The sequence below is a fragment of the Gopherus flavomarginatus genome, chromosome 4, assembly GCF_025201925.1.
Source record: "Gopherus flavomarginatus isolate rGopFla2 chromosome 4, rGopFla2.mat.asm, whole genome shotgun sequence".
NCBI lineage: Eukaryota > Metazoa > Chordata > Testudines > Testudinidae > Gopherus > Gopherus flavomarginatus.
In genome coordinates, this window is record NC_066620.1 from 18889644 (window position 1) to 18913683 (window position 24040).

At 43.7% G+C, this 24040-nt stretch overlaps 1 protein-coding gene across 1 annotated transcript in view; it reads right to left on the minus strand.

Moving 5' to 3' along the window:
• The window catches only part of DNAAF10 (dynein axonemal assembly factor 10), a 120944-nt gene that overhangs the window by 50600 nt on the left and 46304 nt on the right, over nucleotides 1-24040 (minus strand). Inside the window, exon 2 of the mRNA XM_050950340.1 lies at nucleotides 22025-22064. Within this exon, the coding sequence (XP_050806297.1) occupies nucleotides 22025-22064 (40 nt within the window). The remainder of the gene's footprint in view (nucleotides 1-22024; nucleotides 22065-24040) is intronic.

The following is a 24040-nucleotide window of genomic DNA, read 5'->3' on the forward strand; positions in this document are numbered from 1 at the left end:
AGATTTTTTTCCCCTCCTTTGAGATGCTGGGAAAGCAGTGAAGGAGAAATACCCTGAAGGCACACAGATAAAAGGTTTTTCTAACAAGGCTTTGTTAGAAAGGATTCCAGCTGGGCTTAGTTGGAGGGTAATTAACAGTTTGCAAAAGACAAGTTACAAACCAGTTTTTCTGGTCTCTTCTCATTTTGAGAAGTCCAGTTAAAAGCTATGGGTTTTTTTTTTACGTCACAAACCAAGATAGCTCAGGCAGAGCAGGGAAACATGTCAAGCAAAGAAAAAAAAACAAAACATACAACAGGAGCTGAAATTAGCCAAACTCCACGCTGAGGAGAGCCAAAAGGAACATGACAGACAGATGGCCAGAGGTGAGGCTGCCCACCAGAGAGAAGAGAAAGCCAAAGAAGCTGCCCACAAAAGAGCTATGGAGGAGAAACAAAAAGAGATGGAGGAGAGGGAAAGAGAGAGAGAGAAACCACGAACTGGAATTAGCAAGGGCTAAGCAGGATGTACCAGCCAACCGTAACAACCCTTCTCCAGGTACTGTTTCCCATCCCAGAAAATTCCCCACCTACAAGGCAGGTGATGATACTGAGGCCTTCTTAGAAAATTTTGAAAGGGCCTGCCTTGGGTATAGCATCTCTACAGACCAGTACATGATAGAGCTGAGGCCACAGCTCAGTGGACCCTTAGCAGAGGTGGTGGCTGAAATGCCTAAGGAATGCATGAACGATTATAAACTTTTTCAAACCAAGGCCAGAATCAAAATGGGGCTAACACCTGAGCATGCCCATCAGCAGTTCAGAGCCCTAAGGTGGAAACCAGATGTGTCATTTACCCGACACGCCTACCACACTGGAAAGAATTGGGAAGCCTGGATATCAGGAGCAAGTGCTGAATCTGTGGAATCTCTGTCCTTCCTAATGCAAATGGAGCAGTTCTTAGAGGATGTTCCTGAGGAAATAGAAAGGTACATCCTAGATGGGAAGCCCAAAACTGTAATCGAGGCGGGGAGATTGGAGTCAAATGGGTGGAAGTGGCAGAAAAGAAAAAAACTACTAGCAGTTGGAGCGAATATCCGAGAGGGCAAACCGAAACTAAACCCTATCACCGGGGGCAACCCAAGGCCCCACCTACAACCCAAGGAAAGCCCCAGACACCTTATTGTCCCACCTCACCAGTCTCCAGCAACCCACCTTGGCCCAGTGACCAGTCAGCTGGGTGATGTTTTAAATGTAATGAACTGGGACATATAAAGGCCAACTGCCCCAAGAACCCCAACCGACTACAGTTCATTACACCATAATCACACCAAAGATCCCCAGGCCCAGATGCCTCTCAAATACCCTTGGAGTAAAGGGAAACCTTGAGAGTGGGCGGAAAGAAGGTTATCACATGGAGAGACACTGGGGCACAAGTGTCAGCTATACACCAATCCTTAGTGGACACCAAATTCATCAACCCAGAGGCCCAAGTGACAATTCACCCATTCATGTCAAAATCGTTAAACTTGCCTACAGCTGAGTTGCCTGTCCAGTACAAGGGCTGGTCAGGAATGTGGACTTTCGCAGTCTATGACAATTATCCCATCCCCATGCTACTGGGGGAAGACTTGGCCAACCATGTGAAGCTGGCCAAGAGGGTGGGAATGGTCACACGCTGCCAGGCCAAGCAAGTTTCCACACACATCCCTGTTCCTGAGCCGTCCACCAGGGCCCCGTCTGTGTTACCAGAGACCCAGATAGAGGTGGTGGAACCGGATCTTCTACCCATGAATGCTACAGCTGTAGTGAATCCAGTCCCAGAACCGGAACTAGCAAAACAACCAGCACCAGAACCGCTGCCAGCACTGACTCCAGCGCTTCCAAACCCATCTACAACTCCAACACCAGAGGGCCTGAACTGGCAGAAGCAGCAGACAACCCTACCCAAGAGGCTCAGCCAGAGCCTAAAATATCACACAGTGCACCAGTGGAGAGCAGTTCACAATCAATGAAAACAACCCCATCACCTACATAGCTTCCAGAGGGACCAAGCCCAAGTCCACAGTCTACGGAGAAACTGATGTCTCCAGCATCAAGGGAACAGTTCCAGGCTGAGCAGGAAGCAGATGACAGCCTTCAGAAAGCTTAGGTGGTGGCACGGAGCACTCCACCGCCTCTCAGCTCTTCTAACCGATCCCGGTTTGTTGTAGAACAAGGACTTTTATACAAGGAGACTCTTTCTGGTGGACACCAGGAAGACTGGCGTCCTCAAAGACAGTTGGTAGTTCCATCTAAGTACTGGCTAAAGCTCTTAAGCTTAGCCCACGATCATCCCAGTGGCCCTTCTGGGGTGAACAGAACCAAAGACAGGTTGGGGAAGTCCTTCCATTGGGAGGGAATGGGCAAGGACACTAAAAGTGTGTGCCAGGCCTTAGCAGACATTTTTGCCAGGGTAGGTTGGCCCTCCAACATCCTTACAGATTTGGGAACTAATTTCCTGGCACGGATCATGAAAAACCTGTGGGAAGCTCATGGGGTGAATCACTTAGTTGCCACCCCTTACCACCATCAAACCAATGGCCTGGTGGAGAGGTTTAATGAACTTTGGGGGCCATGATACGTAAATTCGTAAATGAACACTCCAATGATTGGGATCTAGTGTTGCAGCAGTTGCTTTTTGCCTACAGGGCTGTACCACATCCGAGTTTACGGGTTTCACCATTCAAACTTGTGTATGGCCACTAGATTAAGGGGCCATTACAGTTGGTGAAGCAGCGATGGGAGGGATGGGAGCAATGGGAGCAGCCTTCTCCAGGAACTAACATTTTAGACTTTGTAAGCAACCTACAAAAGCACCCTCCGACACTCTTTAGCCCTTGCTAAAGAAAAACTAAAGGGTGCTCAGGAAGAGCAAAAGGCCCGGTATGATAAACATACCAGAGAGCATTCCTTCAAAGTAGGGAACCAGGTTATGGTCTTAAAGGCGCTCCAGGCCCATAAGATGGAAGTGTCATAGGAAGGGTCATTCATGGTCCAAGAACGCCTGGGAGCTGTTAACTATCTCATAGCATTCCCCACATCAACCCTAAAGCCTAAAGTGTACCACGTTAATGCTCTACAGCCCTTTTATTCCAGAGAATTAAAGGTTTGTCAGTTTACAGCCCAGGGAGGAGATGACGGGGAGTGGCCTGAAGGTGTCTACCACGCCACCGTCACTGTTTCCATCGTAGAAGAGGTGAACCTCATCCACAACCCTTGGACGTCTGCAGCGACAGCAGATCAAGGAGCTGTGCACTAGATTTGCACCAATGTTCTCAGCCACCCTAGGACAGACCGAACGGGCATACCACTCCATTGACACAGTTTATGCTCACCCAATTAGAACCCCACCCTACCGGGCGTCTCCTCATGCCCAAGCTGCTATAGAACAGAAGATCCAAAGCATGCTACAGATGGGTATAATACGCTCTTCTACCAGTGCATGGGCATCTCCAGTGGTTCTAGTTCCCAAATCAGATGGGGAAATATGCTTTTGCATGGACTACCGTAAGCTAAATGCTGTAACTTGTCCCGACAACTATCCAATGCCACGCACCGATGAGCTATTGGAGAAATTGGGACGTGCCCAGTTCATCTCTGCATTAGACTTAACCAAGGGTACTGGCAAGTACCGCTAGACGAACCCGTCAAGGAAAGGTCAGCCTTCATCACCCATGCAGGGGTGTATGAATTTAATGTGCTTCCTTTCGGGCTGCGAAATGCACTCACCACCTTCCAACGACTTGTAGATGGTCTCCTAGCAAGACTGGGAGAATATGCAGTTGCCTACCATGATGATGTCGCCATTTTTTCTGATTCATGGGCAGAACACCTGGAGCACCTGGAAAAAGTCTTTGAGCGCATCAGGCAGGCAGGACTAACTGTTAAGGCTAAAAAGTGTCAAATAGACCAAAACAGAGTGACTTACCTTGGACACCAGATGGGTCAAGGAACGATAAATCCCCTACAGGCCAAGGTGGATGCTATCCAAAAGTGGCCTGTCCCAAAGTCAAAGAAACAGGTCCAATCCTTCTTAGGCTTGGCCGGATATTACAGGCGATTTGTACCACACTACAGCCAAATCGCTGCCCCACTAACAGATCTGACCAGAAAGACACAGCCAAATGTAGTTCAGTGGACTGATGAGTGTCAGAAGGCCTTTAACCAGCTTAAGGCAACACTCATGTCTGACCCTGTGCTAAGGGCCCCAGACTTTGACAAACCATTCCTAGTAACCACAGATGCATCTGAGCGTGGTGTAGGAGCAGTTTTAATGCAAGAAGGACGGGATCAAGACTTCCATCCTGTCGTGTTTCTCAGCAAGAAACTGTCTGAGAGGGAAAGCCACTGGTCAATCAGTGAAAAAGAATGCTACGCCATTGTGTATGCCCTAGAAAAGCTACGCCCATACATTCGGGGACGGTGTTTCCAGCTACAAACTGACCATGTTGCCCTAAAGTGGCTTCATTCTGTCAAGGGAAACAACAGAAAACTTCTTCGATGGAGTTTAGTTCTCTAAGATTCTGATTTTGAAATTCAACACATTTCAGGAGCTTCTAACAAAGTAGCTGATGCACTCTCCCGTGAAAGTTTCCCAGAGTTGACTGGTTAAAATTGTCCTTAAAATGTGAAAAATCTTGTAGTTTTACATAATTAGTAGTATATGTAAAGGTGCATGTGTTTTATTAAACTGTTTATTCTAAAGTTCTAGGAAGAAATCACCACCAGTGTGGTTCAACACTGTCTTGAGATTTGGGGGGGGGGGGGCGTGTCATAAACAGATACTTAAGGGTTAATGCCTCTTTTACCTGTAAAGGGTTAAGAAGTTCACCTAGCCTAGCTGACTCTTGAGCAGAGGAACCAATGGGGGAACAAGATGTTTCAAAAGAAAGGAGGGAAGTTTTCTTTGTTTAGAGTTTCAGTTTCAGCTGGAGTAAAAAAGATCAAGGAACCAGCCTCTTATCAGACTAGTAAGTTTTAGAAAGGGATAAATAGGTTTATGTTTATTTTCTTTGTAACTTGTCTTGGTACCATTAAGGGAATCATCAAAATTGGGTATTTGGGTATTTTTTTGTGTAACTAAGTTTTTGCCCAGGGGAACATCCTCTGTGTTTGCAATCTGTTGTCTGTGAGAGTAGCTAGTATGCTAATCTCTCCCAGAGCGTTTTCTTTTACCTTTCTTTTCTTTAATTAAAAGCCTTTTTCTTAATACCTGGTTGATTTTCTCCTTCTTTTTAGATCCAGGGGGGTTGGATCTGGATCCACCAGGAGCTGGTGCGATAAAGGAGCAGGGATGGTTAATTTCTCCTTGTTTTAAGATCCAAGGGGTTTGGATCTGTGTTCACCAGGAAATTGGTGAAGTCTCTCAAGACTACCCAGGGAAGAAAAGTAGTGCTTGGGAGTGGTGGCAGCGATACGAGATCTAAGCTGGTAATTAAGCTTAGAAGTGTCCATGCAGGTCCCCAACATCTGTACCCTGAAGTTCAGAGTGGGGAAGGAACCTTGACAGGGGGCATCTAGGTTGGGGAAAGAGGTATTATACCCTTGAGGAATTTCTTTGTAGTCGGGTGTAAGAAAACTGAGTATCTGTCTACTTGTTGATGGGAAAGTTGCTATGGCCGCCAGTTGTACTTGAAGCAAACTGAAGGATAACCCTGTTTTCTTGAGAGCTAACATCAAAGGGAGAGTAGCAGATGTCTGGATAATGTGCCTGAAATTGCATTAAACCTAAGACCTGGTCCACTTTTGTAGGTAAGTACGATGGGCAGCCAATTTCCTACTGTATAGTAACACTTCCTGTACCTCCTCGGAGCAGATGCTCTCTCTGTGTTGGACCCATGAAGTAGCCAAACCTTGAGTCAGAGTATCTGCATGTTAGGATGGAGAGTGTGTCCTTTGTTCTGCAAGAAGAGGTAAGAAGTGGGTTGGAGAGGGATTGATGGACACACTGCCAGCTCTGACAAGCACAGGTACCACACTTGTCTTGGCCAGGTAAGAGCACTCAGTACGATGTTTGCTTTTTCTCTTTTTTATTTAACAGGACCTTCAACAACAGATGGAATGGGGGAAAGGTGTAAAGAAGGCCCTTGTCCCATGGAAGAAGGAGAGCGTTACCTAATAAGTGCTGTCTGAGGCCTGCCCTGGAGCAGCAGCGTGGGCATTTCCTGTTCAGGTAAGTAGCGAACAAATCTATTGTCTGTGTCTCCCATTGACAGAACGTGGAGTATTGTGAAGTACTGCTGGGTTCAGTTCCCACTCATGGTCTTGTGAGAACTTGCAACTGAGACTGTCTGCTGTTGTGTTCTGCATTCCTGGTAGACAGGCTGCTGCTATAGAACATTGTGGCAAATGGAACAAGACGACCCCTGGGGTAGTAGAAAAGGCATGGGTGGCCGAACCCATGGTTGGTCACACTAGGTGGGCTGAAGTCCAGACTGAGAGTTTGACTGGGAAGGCCCAGGTTGGTAGCAGGAGGAAACATAGTGAGAGTGATGGGAGAGGACCTCCTTCTGGTCACTGTCCGACTCTTCACTGGAAAACGTGGAGCCGACACGGAGACTGGAGGTACATGGCTCGGTGTTGGTGGTGATTCCAGGGCTTGAGATGTATCCAAGTACCGATGATGAGCCCTGGTACCAATTAGAGGAGAGACTGGTACCTCAGACACAGGTTCTTACAGATCCTAAATTCCTCTGGTGCCGCAGTAATCGGTAATGTCACTGGTTGCTGGTACTGAGTCGGTGATACAAAGGGAGCTGGCAACGTTCGCAGCACTAAGTGGTTCGATGTTGGTTGCCTCACAGTCGTTGGTACTGAGGGTATCCATACTCACACTGTCTTCTCAGACGTAGCACAGTCTCCAGACCTGTCCCTGACTGGCAGTACCACTGTTTCGATACCTGTGCCCAGCAGGTCCTTGGTCATACCAGTGGTATCTGGCAATCTGTGGGTACTATGCTTAGATGCCTTCGGTGCAATTGCTATCGAAGAGACCTAACCTCCTCTGGCTGATTCAGGAACCACCACGAGAGCTTGAAGCTCTCTTTTTAGAGGTCTTGCATGGAAAGTCTGAGGATTTCTTCCTTGGTACACTGGCCTGGAGAGGGAATGCTGCGGAGAAGACTCATGTTCCGGGTCAGACATATGCTGCAGAGCTCCTTCCATGAGAAGCGGTTTTAGTTTCAGTTCCCTTTTTTTCAGGATCTAGTGTTGAGCTCATGACAGAAGGTATACTTCTGTGGAATGGACGCAGCGGGAATGCCTGCCCGTTATCAGAATTGACTCTTTGCAGGCGAGGCACCCCTTAAACCCGGGTGAAATGGGTATGCCCTTTACTGAGGGAAATCCCCAGTTTAGGAGATAAAAATGGTAAAGCAAAAAAATATATATAATTTTTTAAACAGGGGAAGAGGAAAAAAACTAAAAGAAATTCTATCAGATGATGCTAAACGAAGCACGTCACCCAATTTACAACAGTTGCGTGAAACAGCTAAACAACTTCAGCCAGCAAGATGTCTGACGGGTACCTTGGGACATCCTGCATAAAAAAAGATGTCTGCGTTCCATAATAAAATAAAGAGATTGAACTTACTGTCAAAGGAAATATGATCCAAAAATTTTCTGAGAGTGACCAGAACCTGTTTTTCTCTTGGACAGTTTATACATACCATGAACCTGTGATGAAAAAAAAATGAGTAGCACAGGGATCGGCAACCTTTGGCGCACAGCCCGTCAGGGAAAGCCCCTGGTGGGCCACGCTGGTTTGTTTACCTGTGGTGTCCACAGGTTCGGCCAATCACGGCTCTCACTGGCCAATGAGGGCTGCGGGAAGCGGCGCAGGCCAAAGGATGTGCTGGCAACCGCATCCCACAATCCCTATTGGCCTGATACGGCGAACCGTGGCCAGTGGGAGCTGTGATTGAATGAACCTGCAGACATGGCAGGTAAACAAACTGGCCCAGCCCGCTAGGGGCTTGCCCTGACGGGCCGCGTGCCAAACGTTGCTGATCCCTGGAGTGGCAGGAACATCCTTCCTGGAAGCATTCTGAAAAATATTTTTATTATTACTGTGTAGAGCCCTTTTCTATATAGGTTCAATACCACTTCCTTTTCTATATGGGTTATTTGTTTGTATGGTAAATTTCAGCTCAGTTGGGATTCAGGTTAAATTACAGATGCTGGGCAATAGGGCTAGTACCAGAAATAGCTACTACAATTTCAGTTCCAAAACAATTATCTTAAGTTGTGAAGCAAATGCAGTTATAACCTAAACTGAAAAACTTTTCAAGCTATATTTTGAAAAATTTGATTAATAAAAGCAGATAGATTAAAGTGCCATGTTGAATACATTAATTGGTATATCAGAACCAAACCAGCATTCAGTCCAGTTTAGCATCAGCTTATACTGGATTCTTCAGAGGAAAGCATGGGGAGGATGACATACTTGTTCATGGCAAATGAGCAATAATAAACCATATGAGTGGAGAAATTTCTTCATTATCCTAACTGTTGATCAGCCTATGCCCTCAAGCATAAAACTCTTAACTGCCATTCCCAGTTAGCGTAACTGCACATGCTATTCTTATTCATATAAGTGTCTAATCATTTTAATTACTAAGCTATTTGCATCAATAATATCCTGCAGCAAGTTCATAGGTTAATTATACACTGCACGTCTCAGCAAGTGTTTATTAAAAATAAAAAAATTCTGTTCCACATGCTTGTATTTAACAAAAAATGCTTAAACTGCCAGAAAATTCAAAGGTGGGTGAGGTAATAGCTTTTATTGGACCAACTTCTGTTGATGAGCGAGACAAGCTATCCAGCTTACACAGAGCTCTTCTTCAGGTCTGGGAAATGTACTCTTCACAGCTAAATAGAAGGTGGAACAGATTGAGCTAATACATTTCAGGGGACCATTCAAGGTGAACTGGCCTGTTGATACCTCTCCAAGCATAGGCGGGGTGGGTGGGGGGGAAAGAAGGGGATGGGGTGAAGTTAGTGGGTTATAGGTTTGTCGTAATAAGCCATAAATCTAATGTATTTCCACCACCACAGGCCAACTATGCCTGGAGAAGTGTTAACAGGCCACTTGAAATATGAATGGTGCCTTGAAATGTGTGTTAACTACTTATGCTAAATAACCTGTATTCAGCTGTGACACTGAGGTCTGGTCTACACTAGGAAATTAGGCATGAAAAATCCACACCTGAGCAATGCAGTTAAACTGACCTAACCCTCATGCAGACAGATATCTTGGGGAGGTAGAGTAACTACACCTATGGGAGAATTCCTCCTGTTGGTATAGGTAGTATCTTCACTGAAGTACAACAGCGGTGTAAGCTGCCACTGCTGCGTTTTAATTGTAGACAAGCCCTTAGTACATTTCCCAGACCGGAAGAAGAGCTCTGTGTAAGCTTGAAAGTTTGTTTCTTTCACCAAAAGAAGTTGGACCAAAAAAAAAGAGATTGCCTCTCACCCTGTCTCTATCTTGGGACCAACACAGATACAATACTGCATACAGAAAATTCAGCAACAGTGTTCTGAACATTGTGATAGAAAATTCCAATGGTATATTTAATCTTCATGAATTATCACTGATAGTCACAGACTTTAAGGTCAGAAGGGACCATTATGATAGTCTAGTCTGACCTCCTGCACAATGCAGGCCATAGAATCTCACCCACCCACTCCTGTAATAAATCCCTAACCTATGTCTGAGCTACTGAGGTCCTTGAATCATGGTTTAAAGACCTCACGGTGCAGAGAATCCTCCAGCAAGTGACCCGTGCCCCACGTTGCAGAGGAAGGCGAAAAACCCCAGGACCTCTGCCAATCTGCCCTGGAGAAAAATTTCTTCCCCACCTCAAATATGGCCAACAGCTAAACCCTGAGCATGTGAGCAATACTCACCAGCCATACAGCCAGGAAAGAATTTTCTGTAGTAACTTAGATCCCACCCCATCTAACATCCCATCACAGGCCATTGGGCATATTTACCACTAATAGTCAAAGATCAATTAATTGCCAAAATTGGGCTATCCTATCATACCATCCTCTCCATAAACTTATCAAGCTTAGTCTTGAAGCCAGATATGCCTTTTGCCCCCACTACTCCCCTTGAAAGGCTGTTCCAGAACTTCACTCCTCTGATGGTTAGAAACCTTCATCTAATTTCAAGTCTAAACTTCCTGATGGCCAGTTTACATCCATTTGTTCTTGTCTAGGAAATGTTTTCACATTCTAAAAAATATTTTTAAACAAAGCCTCTTTTTTAAAAATAAAGAGAAGGGTAAAAAAATGCAGAGAGTGTAAGACCTGTTCTAGATCAAGTGTATTTTTGTCTATTTTCATGTCTGTCTGTCTTTAATTCTTGGTGCCACCTGCTTGTTACAGTATTCTCTGCCCAGCAGTTTAACTTCATATTTGTACTATTTACATAAAAGAAAATGTCATAGAACTAGGTATCAAATAGATTTCATATCAAATTTTAAGTGGTGTACCCTGTTTTGCACAAGCAGCAGAAACGAAACCACTCTTTCCAAAGTTGAGATGCTATTCTTATTCATTCTTTCGATGAAGGCATATTCTTCTCCATTCTTCTTGAAACCATGTGGCTAGATTCGTTCACCTGGACTTCCTCCACAGATATACAGGTATTTCTGGTTCTCACCTATCACCATTCTGCTCCTTCCTATAAAAAAAAATCCTCTCTATATACCTGGTAGATATCTGCCCCCTCCTGTAAGGTTCATATTTGACTTCCTTTAAGTGGGGGATTCTGAATGGAATCTTTGCCAGCTGTTTTCTAGATCCCTAGACGTTAACTCAGAAAGGTCATCCATTTCAACCACACAGAACATAAATCTGCAGATAACGTATAAATCATGGGCCATTCAGAGACAGAGGAAAAGATACTCGGAGCTATGAAGATTCCTGGGGGCAGAAGCTGCCAGTCAGCCTGCTGACTGAACTAAGGACAAGCAAGCAATATCCAGCTCCAAGCACTGCTATTGCAGGTAGGCCCAAGGTCCACAATGGGAAGCTGGGCCACAGCTAACTGAAACAGTAAGGGAGAAATTAACTTTATTTACATTAGTTGAAGCAGAGTCTGCCTGTGCCTCAGTGGATTGATTTGAGTATCCTTGAGCACTGGTTGGAGCCAGCATTCTTCTAACCTCACACACTGGAGAGATAACCTTTGTTGTTCCAGATTTCCTTAGATAGCTGAAGTGAAGATCTACATAACCCACATTTTCTGCTTTTTAGGTTTAACAGTAGAATCAAATGTTTTTCTTTTGAAATAATCTGGACTACATAAAATCCATTTTCTGATACAACTGTCATCAAGAGGCATTGAGAACTGGTGAAGAGTAGGAATGTCATGTGAAGAGAGGTGGTGCAGCCGATGCCAACCCTATGAACTTCAACTGACTCCATTAACTACTAATCATCACAGAAAGGGTACCATCCATCATTTGCAAATTGCTACTCTGAGGTTGCAGGAGATGCATTTCCACATAGAGATATTGGCATTTTAAATGGATATCTTGAAAAGGCAGTCTGCTGGTAAAGAAAAAAAAGTAACAATTCATTTCTATTTTCATATGCCATTGAGGATACCATCTAGATTTTTTTTTAAATAAGAGTTCCAATTTCAAGTATTTCTTAACAGAAAGACATTACTACTAAATGCTTCCTAATTCATCTAAGCAGCTTTATTAAATTCCAGAGGCAACTATTAAACAGGTCTTACTAGTAACATGTAATGCTGCAGGGAATTCTAAGCTCTTACATAAATCCATGGAAATGTACTGGAATGCATGTTCTTGGATTGATATTAAAGATAGCCCAAGAATGAATACCATAAACAGCTAAAGATGTTTTTTTCAAAAACATTTGAATTATCTAGTTCCATGTAAGTGTAGTAGACACTTGGGGTTGATACTTCTTTCAGATACTTGGCAAGTATTGCAGAATACATGGGTTCCCCCTCTAAAATGATGATAGGGAGTGTATAGATTACAGAGGCCTAGGACACTGAGGGCTCTTACCCTCCTTACTATATACCCCTTAATGGCCATCCTGAATAGTAGTTCAAAAACACAACTAAATGCTTGTCTAGACTGCAAGTTACTGCATGGCAAACCATGGTGTGAATCTACAGCACACCAGCTTGCCACGCAGTACTGTCCTGTGTGGACACTGCTACGGCATACTGCACTCTGGTGCTCTCCGGGCACCGTAGCAGTGTCCACATAGGACAGTATTGCATGGTGAGCTACTGTGATATAGATTCACATTTTGGCCTGCCGTGCGTAACTTGCCATGTAGACTGGCCTTAACACCATGGCGAGGAGAGGAAAAATCAATACTCCAATTCATGATGTTTCTAAAGATGCAATTTTATTGCTGGCAGTCTGTCCACATATGCCAATCAGTGATAGGTGCCTCAGAAATGCAGACACACAAAGAACTTTACATCTGTATATTTTTAAAAATAAAAAAAAGTCTCTCAAAAAACTTGTGCTGATATTTTGCTACAGATCGATATCACCAGTAATTACGCGGCAATAAGAGATAAGGCCAATGTTAAAAAAGTGTGCCCTAAAGTGGGGTTACTAAGGATTTGATCCAAATCTAACTGAAATCAGGTTTCAGAAAGACTCCACGAACTTTAATGAGCTTTGGATCATGAAATAAGTCTTTATGTAGGCACCTTAAATGAGCGTCTGGATTTTCAAACATGCTGAACACCCTGCACTTCTTCACTGAAGAGTGCTCCACACTTGAAAATCCAGACACTTAAAGTGCCTAAATAAGGATTTAGAAGCCTAAATTTCACACACTCTTAAATATCAGCATAAAGATAAAGATAGACAGTAAATGGTCTATAAGGTGGCAGTTTTGCAAAAAATCTTGATTTATGTAGTTTTCAAATTTGTCAACATGAACATGGATCTTACCAAAAACACTGCTAGAAAACAGCTTTGCTGAGAACAGAATATATCCTGAAATTCATTTTAAAAATAAACTATTTAAGACAGAAGTTTCTCATTAGAATGGACTGCAGAGATCTCAAAATAAAGGAGACCTTCAACCAACGCTCTCACCTCTACAAAGTCTTGTCTGATGCACAAACACAATGTTTCAGAGTGAGCAACCAAGACAGCCTCTATTTCAGTCTGAGGTCAAATGTCAAAAAAACTGATGCCCCGGAGAATGCATTCAACCACTTGTCTTGCAGATGCTTACATACAGCTGGTTTAATCCTTTTCATGGTTTCAGATGTGCCATTTACAATTTTTAAATATAGATGTTAGTCTCAGATACTGAAATAACGTGCACTGTACAAAATTAGGTTTCCTTCATGTTGATATCCTGATATATCCCGATTCAAATACAATTTTCACAAAGTATAAGCTAGTATTAAGTTTCAGTAGCTTCTTCTCAGGCAGAAAAATCTCAATTTTGAATAAATGCCAAATATTAGGAACGTGGTTATACCCTATGGTCATTTACCAAGTGAAAATACCAATATTTCAAAATGGGAGGAAGAATTAAATGAATCTTTGTGACTAATTAATGCTTGCCTTTCACACACGCTGTTATGCTGAAAGTACTGGGGACTGCTTGGTTCACAAGTATCCGAGACTGGGTAGGAACACACCTTCAGTTAACGTAACTGTCAAGGTGAGTTAATTAGAAGCCCCCCAACAAAGACAAAAGGAGATTGGTAAACTTGCCCAGGAGCTTTTGCTGATGTTTGTGCTTTGTATAGGACTGGGGTGGGAACACAAAGAACAAACAAGAACAGAAAGGCAGAGGCAAAATACAAGAAAGCCAAGCTGGAGCCCTGTGAGCACAGTGTGACCGTCAGGAAAGCTACAGAGAGCACTTTTGGGTTTGGTATTGGCTAAACAGGCTTGGGGCTGCAAGCTAAGAAACTGCTCCTTTTGTTCTTGGTGCCTCCTGTGTTTGGAGACGGACTTTGTACATGCCTTGAATATAATGAAGACTGCTTCAAAGTGAATACAAGACTCCATCAGTTTCTGCTTCCAACTGGAATGGCTCCAGGGCTCCAAAAACTGACTAGCTGCTCAGGTTGAAAAGAGGCAACACCGGGGTTGGAACTGGATCCCATTCCCAAGGACAGATTGGGAGCTGGTACTCTTAATGACCCAAAGTGGAACAAATAATTGAGGTGCTTGCAATAAACAAAAATGGACAGGTAGATTTAAAACAAGACCCAAAACAAGAACTGGAAGTTTCACAAAAGGAATTAAAGCAGCACCTGATCATTTGTCAGAAAGGGGTCAGAGATCACTGGTGAAAAATCAACACCCCTAACCGACAATTGTACCGACCTAAACTCCTGAGTGGACAGTGCTGTGTTGACAGGAGAAGCTCTCCCGTCAAGATAGCTACAACTTCTCAGGTAAGTAGGTGGATTAACTATGCTGATGGGAGAAGCTCTTCTGTTGGCATAGGAGTGTCTTCACTAAAGCATTACAGCTGTGCAGCTGCACCACTGTAGCGCTATATGTGAAGACAAGCCTTCATCAACAGAAGTTAGTCCAACAAAAGATTATCTCACCCACTCTGTCTTTCTAATCTCTGGGGACTGACAAGGCTACAACTACACCATACGATAACTATTGTTCTTCGAGATGTGGATGCAGATGCGTATTATACTCAGGTGTGTGAGTGCCCAGTGCACGGAAACTGGAGAACTTTGTCTAGCAGTACAGTAAGGGCAGCACTTGAGCCCTTTTGGGCCACATTAGCCCCTCCCCAGCTTATTTAAGGGTACTGCCACCCCAATCCCCCTCAGTTCCTTCACAGCAAACGTCGAGAGTTGAGACTCCAATACAGAGGGGACAAAAAGGTGGACTGCGGAATATATATCTGCACCCACATCTTGAAGAACAACAATTACCATGCAGGTAGGTAACAGTTTTTTCTTCCAGTGGTTGCAGATGTGTATTTAACTCCGGTGGCTCAGTGGGAGGTAGGCTCGGAGTCCACGTAAGGAATGACAGCAGAACTGCATTCTCAAAGTTTGCATCTGATCTAGACACTGCTATAGTAGCATAACATTGTTAAATGTATGTATGGAAGACCAAGTGGCCACCTTTCAAATGTTCAATATTGAAACATTGTTGAGAAATGAGATCAGTGTTGCTTGGGCCCTAGTTGAATGAGTCCATAGCTTTTGTCGAGGTGTGACCTGAACTACTCCAAATGCCACTGTGAAATAGGAAGTTATCCATCTGGAAATTGTCTATGCAGAGATTGCCTGACCTTTCGCTCGATCTGCACAGGAGATAAAAAGGTGAGGTGATAAATGAAATGATTTAGGCCTCTCCAAATAAAACACCAAGCACTGTCTCACATTCAACTCATGAAGCCACTGCTCATCTTCATTTGAATCTGGCTCAGGAAAGAATACTGCCAAATATATTGTTTGGTGAAGGTGAAACCATGAAACTAGTTTAGTCGAAAATTTTGGATGAGGTCTTAGGGCCCCTTGGTCTTTTAAAAACTGAGTATACTGGGGTTCTGCCATTAAAGCTGCAGCTCATTTACTCTTCTTGCAGATGTGATAGCAACAAGAAAAGCTATCTTGGCACAGGAGAAACAGAATAAATTGCCAGGGGCTCAAACGCAGGACCAATAAGGGCAGCCAGGGCAGTATTAATGTCACACAAAGGAACATAGTGTTCACCAGTGGAAAAAGATGAACGATTCATCTTAGAAATATTAATACCATGGCGTTTGAGAAAACTGACTTCCCTTGGACGGGAAGATGGAACATGGAGATCAAAGCAAAGTGGACCCTCAAGGAGCTGAAGCATAGATCAGAGGACTGAAGGTGCAACAGATACTCCAAAATGTCCTGAATGCAGGTTAGCATCAGTTGAAGCCACTGAGCAAGTGATTAAATTTAAAAGAGCTTAAATTGGTCACTCTACTGGAGTTTTTTCTACTGTAGAGTAGCACTTGTCTAACAGTATTTCTCCACATCTAGCCATGCAGCTGTGAAGTGCAGACTGCTCAGCACTGGATCCCAAACTTGACACTGGTGCTCAGTTCGTAGGCCAGGATAAAGAGGAACAGCTATTTGTGAGGGAGCGTCAAACCAATAGACTGAAGAGGTTGGAGAACCAACACTGTCTTGACCATGCTGGGGCAAAGAAAATTAGTTTGGCATTAGTTTGAGAATAAGCTGAGGAATGTGTAGGATCGGGGGGAATGATATACATCAGTGCCCATTCCCAAGTCAGCTAGAAGGTGTTGGACGAGGAGCCTGGACTGAGACCCACTTGAGAGCAAAACTGATGGCACTTCTTATCTTTCATTACGAACAGGTCGATAGCTGACAAAGACAGATATCAGGACACTGGTTTTCAGAGACAATTTGTGATTCTGGGAGAAATTCCTGTTGAGGTGATCATCCAAGTGATTCTGGACCACTGATAAGTCAACGGTTGTGGGAATGATGCTCTTCTTGATGCCAAACTGCCAAAATCGTATTGCCTCCTGACAAAGCTAGTTGAAGCAGGCTCCTCCCTGCTTGTTCATATAATTAGGACCTTATGGTCCATTTTGGTCAATTTCACGGTCATAGGAATTTTAAAATAATAAATTTCATGATTTTCGCTATTTAAATCTGAAATTCCATGGTGTTGCAATTGTAGGGATCCTGACCCAAAAAGGAGTTGTGGGAGGATTGGGGGTGGGGGTTGCAGCACTGCTACCCTTACTTCTGTGCTCCTGATTGCGTTAGCTGCCTTCAGAGCAGGGCAGGTGGAGAGCGGCTGTTGCTGACTGGGAGCCCAGCTCTGAAGGCAGAGCCGCTGCCAGCAGTAGCACAGAAGGAAGGATGGCATAGTATGGTACAGCCACCTTTACATGTGCGCTGCTGTCTGAGGAGCTGGGCCCCCAGTCAGCAGCCACCACTCTCCAGCCACCCAGCTCTGACGGCAGCACATAAGTCAGGGTGGCAACCTACTTAAAATAACCTTGTGACCCCCATGTAACTCCCTTTTGGATCAGGATCCCCAATTTGAGAAATGCTGCTCTCCACTGTGAAATCTGTCTAGTATAGGGTAAAAGCACACAAAAGACCAGATTTCACAGTCCAGGACACATTTTGTTAGGGCCGTACATATAATACATTGTGGAAATGTTGTTGATGACTATATATACCACTGTATCATTTATCTGTGCTTGAAAAATTCTGCACACATTATAAATGACTCAAAAAAGCTTCAGGATATTGATATGAAAAGAAGCTTCCTGTTCTGTCCACAAACCTTGAACCTCCAGTGTCCTCTGATGCACTTCCCAACTAGCATGGAGGCATCTGTACCTATAGTCCTGACTGGAGAAGGATGGGGAAAGGGACACCCTCACCCATATTGATCTGATCTGTCTACCTCTCTAAGGACTCAAAGATGGGCAGTGGCCATCCAGTGACTAACAATTCAGATGATATACCAACTTCAAGCAGCCCAAAAACCTTTTGTGCCTTGGGAAAAATCACCACATGGAAGTAAGAGTCCTGAAGATCGAGGGAGACAAACCAGTCGTGTGCTGGACCACATAAAATGCACGCCCCTATGTGGCCTAGCAATCTCAGACATACACATATTGTAGTTGGAGGGTGGGAATGGAGACAGGCACAGGCGACGAACTGCTTGAAAGAGTTTGTTCAGCAGAAACAGCCTCAAACTTGTAGAGATTAGTAAGGTCCTAATGAGCTTGATTTTACATGTTAGTATTAATGCTGATCTCCCTTTGTTCAAAAATCAGACCCAGACAATCAAAAGATGCAATGTGTACTGGACATGATCGATTACTTGGTCTCTGTACTTGCCCCTCACTAACAAATCGTTCAGATACAGAAAGACATGAAGTCCTCTTTTTCTGAGGCACACTGCTATTACCATTATGCATTTGGTAAACAGCCAAAGGACAGGGCAAAGGGAAGCATTGTGTATTGATAATACTGACCTGTCACCACAAACCTCAGAAACCTCCCGTGCCTTGGTAAAATCGACACGCAGAAGTAAGCAACCTAAAGATGATTGGTGGCAAACAAGTCGTGATTCAATGCAGGGAGAACAGTTGCTAGAGCAGTGATAGGGACTAAGGCTTGTGAGCCGCAAGTGGCTCTTTGCAGCACATGATATTAAAACACTTTGTGATTTATTAAACCATCTACGGTATTAACCTATCAGGATACTTTTGCTATGTTATTAACCAACTAAATTATCAACTTGCACAAAGTTATTAACTTATTTGCTGTGAGAATAATATAGTCATATAGTAAATGAAACAATGAATTTACACTACTGTGGCTCTTTTGGGTAATGTTGATTGCTAATTTAGCTCCTGAACCATTGAGGTCTGAGTACCACTGAGCTAGGGTAACCATGCAGAATCTTGTTTTTGATGTACTTGTTAAGACAATGGAGATTGAGGATAGGTCTCATCCTTCCCTTGGGCTTGGGGATGAGGAATTACAAAGAGTAGAGTCCTTTCCTCAGTTCTGAAGGGGAACCTCCTCTATGGCTCCCGAAGCCCAGAGAGCCTGAACCTGCTGCAGGCGCTGAGACTCATATGGGGGGACTCTGGAAAGGGGGACCAAACAGGAACTGAACAACATAACCCAGTCTAACAGTGATTAACACTTGTCCGTCGTTAATGACTCTAACCAGCAGAAGTGGGATAGTCTGTCCCCAAACAAGAGAAAAATGACTTAAAGCTTGATGACTGGAATGTCTACCACAGAGAGCCTGTCCAGTTCACTGCTTGCACAACACTAATGAAGGACAGGCTGACTGGTTGAAATTGGGACCACAAGACCTTCTCCTACATGACTCGTCTCCCTTTCTGGAGAAATCCTGCTGTTAATAGAGGGATAATTCAATTTAAAGAGCTGTTGAAGTGATATTGCTACTGTTGCCCCGTGAAGTGACGCCTCTTTATTGCCAGGTTAAAAACATCAAATGAACGCAATGTAGCTCAAAAGTCCTTAAAGGAATGCAGCGTTTTGTAAGTTTCGTCCAAAAAAGAAAAATCTACCATCAACAGGTAAGTCAGTCCTCAACCGTCTGTTGGACATCAGGAGCTATATCAGAGTTCTGCTGTACAAGTCTTCATGATTGCAGAGACCATAAATCTAGAAGCATCTACCATGTCCAAAGTTGACTGTTGTGACGTCTTTACCACTAGATGGTCTTCTGCAACAAAAACCTTCAGCTCTTCCCTGGAAGATTCTGGCAAGTGACCTGTAATTTTTGCCATAGCTTCTCAAGTTACAGAGTCATACTTCAGCAATGCGGATTTGTAAGGATGAGTTAGAATAATTTTTCCTCCCCTAAAGTACCATCTTTTAGAGTTCTTGTCCTTTGGTGACCTTATCTCCCTTGTCTTAACCTGTCATTAGTTGCCTTTATGGCAAGAGTAAGGCAGTGGATGCAAGAACAAGCACTCAAGACATACTGTGTGTACCTATGCACTGTTTTATGAGTATGCCTCGCAGTAGGTGGTAAGGACACTGGGTGTCCCATAGCATCTTCCAAGATTCCAGGTTCCAAGATCGCTTCGTTTATGGAGAGAAGCGCTCTCCCTAAAGCTGAGTACTGGAGAATATCCAGCAACCTGAACAAACACCCTATACACTCAAGGCTGAAGCCATGCACTTTAGGAGGTCCTGACACCTTTTAAAATCCTTAGGTACAGGGGAGGAAGAAATCTGGCACCACAGAGTTATCTGGTGATGAAGAGGAGGAAGGAAGCTGAGCCAACTGCATCTTCTGTGGTGCCTGTAACGATGGTTCAGGCTGAACCAGTTCAGCAGGAGCAACAACCCACATCTGTGGCTGCAGTGTTGGAGGGTTCAGGAGGGGAGGCTATCAGCAGAGTAAGTGACCTCTTTCTGGAGTAAGAATAGGATCAAGACCTCGCCTATTATACAACACCCCAGGGGTTCCAAGCTATCCCTGCTATGGGAGCAGTATTGATCTCAGTGCTAATGGTCATCCCCACAAGGTCTTGATAACTTTCAAAAATGATACCGAGAAGGTGAGGGAGAGGAGGAAGACACCTCTGAGCCAAACCCTGAAGAACATTCCAAGTAGTCCACAGGCAATAGAGGAGCCTCCCCCTGGAAGGGTCAGTAAGTATCCAGCCTCATCTGAAGTCCAGAACACAGGATGCATCAGTACCAACAAAAGTAAAGCAGTCAAGCACTTATAGGGCCTCACACTCACACTCGGTACCAGAGCAGATGTTGGTATTGAAATAAAAGCTAGCATCAGTCCCACAGATGGAGAGTGCACCAGCCATCACAGCACCAAAGATAGCACCTGCACTGACAAGCCCCTCAGTACCAAAAGGGCATGAGATATCAGCTCGGCACCCTGAATTGGTAAAGGCACAGAAGATAGTGCCAACAATAACAACAAGTCTGCAACCAATCCAAACAGTGCCAAGGACACAGAAGAAGCCACCACAACTGAACATTTCTGAACTAGTGCAGAGTCAGGAACAAATAGGTAAGCAAGTCAAATGCTGCCTGATATGCCACTTGCATGGAAACAGTTGGTGCCCACACCCATGTGATCAGTGCCAAACTCAAAAGAAGTCCCACAAACGGTACCAGAGTGACGGATACTGAGCCCGCTTACTCACCTCACTAGCAGAAAGCAGGTAAATGGCCCTGCTCTAGCTCATGTATAAGATCAATCACAGTGCTGGTCAGCATGCACCTTAGGAGGAGGAATCTCTCTTAGCTTTGGAATGGTCCCAGTCTACTGTAGATCTTTTTCTAGAAGGACCAGATGAAGGAGAACTGTCTCTCTTCCTCCCAGAAGAGGAATCCAAAACTGGCCAAACTACCACCCTTGCGGGCTTAGATGCCTTCTGGAAGACCTGATGATCTATGGAGGTGCCCAGTGCCAACAGATGACCTCATGGTCTGTTTCAGAAGATACTGCTTCAAGCACAAGTCTCTGGCCACCAACATTCTCTTCTTGCAGATGAAGCACCTTTCTTTAATGTGCCCTTCCCAAATGGACAACAAACAGTGAGAGTGTGGAGATCACTACTGGGGATAATTACTCCACACGACGGGCAGTGTTTAAACACCAGTGGGGGCACGACACCAGGCAAATCCTAACTAACTAAACCTAAATCAACTGCAACTAACTCCTCTACGCCCCAAAAATATTTTATATATCACAGATGACACTGCAAAACAAAACCTTACATAAAAACTGCACTGAGCACTCCAACTCAAGCCATGGGCAATGAGAAGCAACTGATGGAGTTGGGCAGCACTGCCCTTAAATAAGCAAGGGTGTGGCTAAGAGCCCAGAGTGTGAGCACAGTCCCTATAGGTATAGCTAGGCACGGCACACACACACCTGAGTGGAAACATGAGTACTAACACTCGAAAAAGAAGAATTTCTTGTAATATGTTAAAGACACTAGCATAGAGGCCCTTTTTTAAAATCACTTTTCACTTAGTGAGAAATATAATTGGAAAATAATTTCTCTCTGTTTGGTTATCTTGACCAGCCAAATTATTATTATTTAGCATGCATACTATGGTCACGATTGGAGTTCTATTACGATAGGCATTGTACAAGCACAGAGTCCCCGCCTTGATTAAGACAAAATATGAGCGAACAACAAAGAAACTGAAGGAAAGGTTTTATCAAGCCTTTCACACAAGGGAAAAGTCAGTCAGTCAAGGTGGGTGAGGTAATATTTTTTATTGCACCAAATTCTGTTGATGAGAAAAGGAGCATAAAAGATTATTACCTCACTCCCTTGTCTCTCTAATATCCCGGGATTGACACAACTATACTTCACTCAGACACTCTCTCTCTCTCTCTCTCTCTCTCTCTCTCACTCACACACACACACACACACACACACACACACACCCCTAGCTGCAACAATATAACTTTAAAAAAGAATCCACTTACAGTGCGAGCACATTTCCAAAGGATAGCTTGCCTCATTTCCCTGAAATACAAAGAAGTTTTATTAGTGATAAAGTAAGCTTAGCAAAAGCTAATTTTAACAACGTTTAAGTTTAAATATGAGGCCATAAACAATAGTGTGTTTTGCTGTGTTTTTTTTTAAATTACAGATTACTGTCAGTGTACTATTATATACATAATTCTGCATTACCGACAGGTACAAAAGTTAAGTTTTCCATGCAGCAGAAAAGAACTTCTAACAGTTAAGGATAGTAACATTATTTCCAGGAAAATATCAGCAATCAAGAAGAGGTTTGTAGTGACTAGTAACACCAAACCTATATCCTAAACATTAAGGCACATTTTACATGCTAATTGTGCAAGTGCTTATGACAGGTTACATTAAAATAAATTAAAATGATTCAAATTTCACACAATAGGTGCTTTATAATTTTATTTTAGATTCACAAAAGGAATACATGTCCTTATAATGTATTAACATGGAGAACCTTACAATTGCTGAACGATGACATAGTACCAGAACAGGCCCCACCCACATCCTCCACACACACACACACACACACAAAATCCATTCATAGGAGAAATAAAGCACACAAACTGTTATTCTCTTCCCTAGAAGTCTGGAAATGTCTTAAAATACTGGGATTTAAACACATCAAAGTATTATTACATATGTAACACCAGAGTGAGAGACTGGAATACAAAACATTTAATTTTTTTAAAATTCTTAGCGCTATAACAATCTTAGAAATGTTCAACTTTAAAATATTTACAAATTGTGTAGCCACTGTAACAAGAACACCAAAGATCACTAATCAAAAGGGTCCCCTCCCCCAGTTTGTATACTTCGTGCATTTGAGCACTCTTGTGTGCAATGTTTGTCAGTAGTAAGTTAGCAGGAGAGAAACTGGATAACTGTAAAGAGCTTTAATAAACAAACAAACCAAAAAACCTATACAAAAACATAAGGGATTTGTAAAAAAAAAATTCAGGACAGCGTTTTTAAAGAGCTCTCTATCAGAAAATGGAATACATTTAAAGTTAGTCTACTTAGTCTTCTTTAAAACTATAGATTGGGAAGGGTCAACCAGTTCAGCACTCTGGCAGAGAATGGCTACTTAAGATCACTCATAGGCCAGAAAAATTGCTTCATGTACGGCCTGCTCTACACTACGCATTTAAACCGAATTTAGCAGCGTTAAACCAATTTAACTCTGCAACCGTCCACACAATGAGGCCCTTTATATCAATATAAAAGGCTCTTTAAACCGATTTCTGTACTCCTCCCTGACAAGAGGAGTAGCGCCGAAATCAATATTGCCATGTCGGATTAGGGTTAGTGTGGCCGCAAATCGACGGTATTGGCCTCCGCGCGGTATACCACAATGGTTTCCAAAGCAGTCACAATGGTGCAATCTGAACTCGGATGCACTGGCCAAGTAGACAGGAAAAGCCCCGCAAACTTTTGTATTTCATTTTCTGTTTGTCCAGCGTGGAGCTCTGATCAGCACGGGTGGCGATGCAGTCCCAAATCCAAAAAGAGCTCCAGCATGGACCATATAGGAGATAATGGATCTGATCACTGTATGGGGAGACCAATCTGTTCTATCACAGCTCCGTTACAGAAGATGAAATGACAAAGCATTTGAAAAAATCTCCAGGCTATGATAGACAGAGGCCACAGCACAGTGCTGTGTGACAAGCGTAATGGAAAGCCAAAGAATCAAATGGACGCTCATGGAGGGAGGGGGTACTGAGGACTCCAGCTATCCCACAGTCCCTGCAGTCTCCGAAAAGCATTTGCATTCTTGGCTGAGCTCCCAATGCCTGAAGGGTCAAAAACATTTTTCCGGGTGTTTCAGGGTATATGTCGTCAATTTACACCCTCCCCCCCCGCGAAAGAAAAGGGAAAAAAAAAGTTTCTCGTCTTTTTTCAATATCACTCTATGTCTACTGCATGTTGCTGGTAGACAGGGTGCTGCAGCACTGAACTCCAGC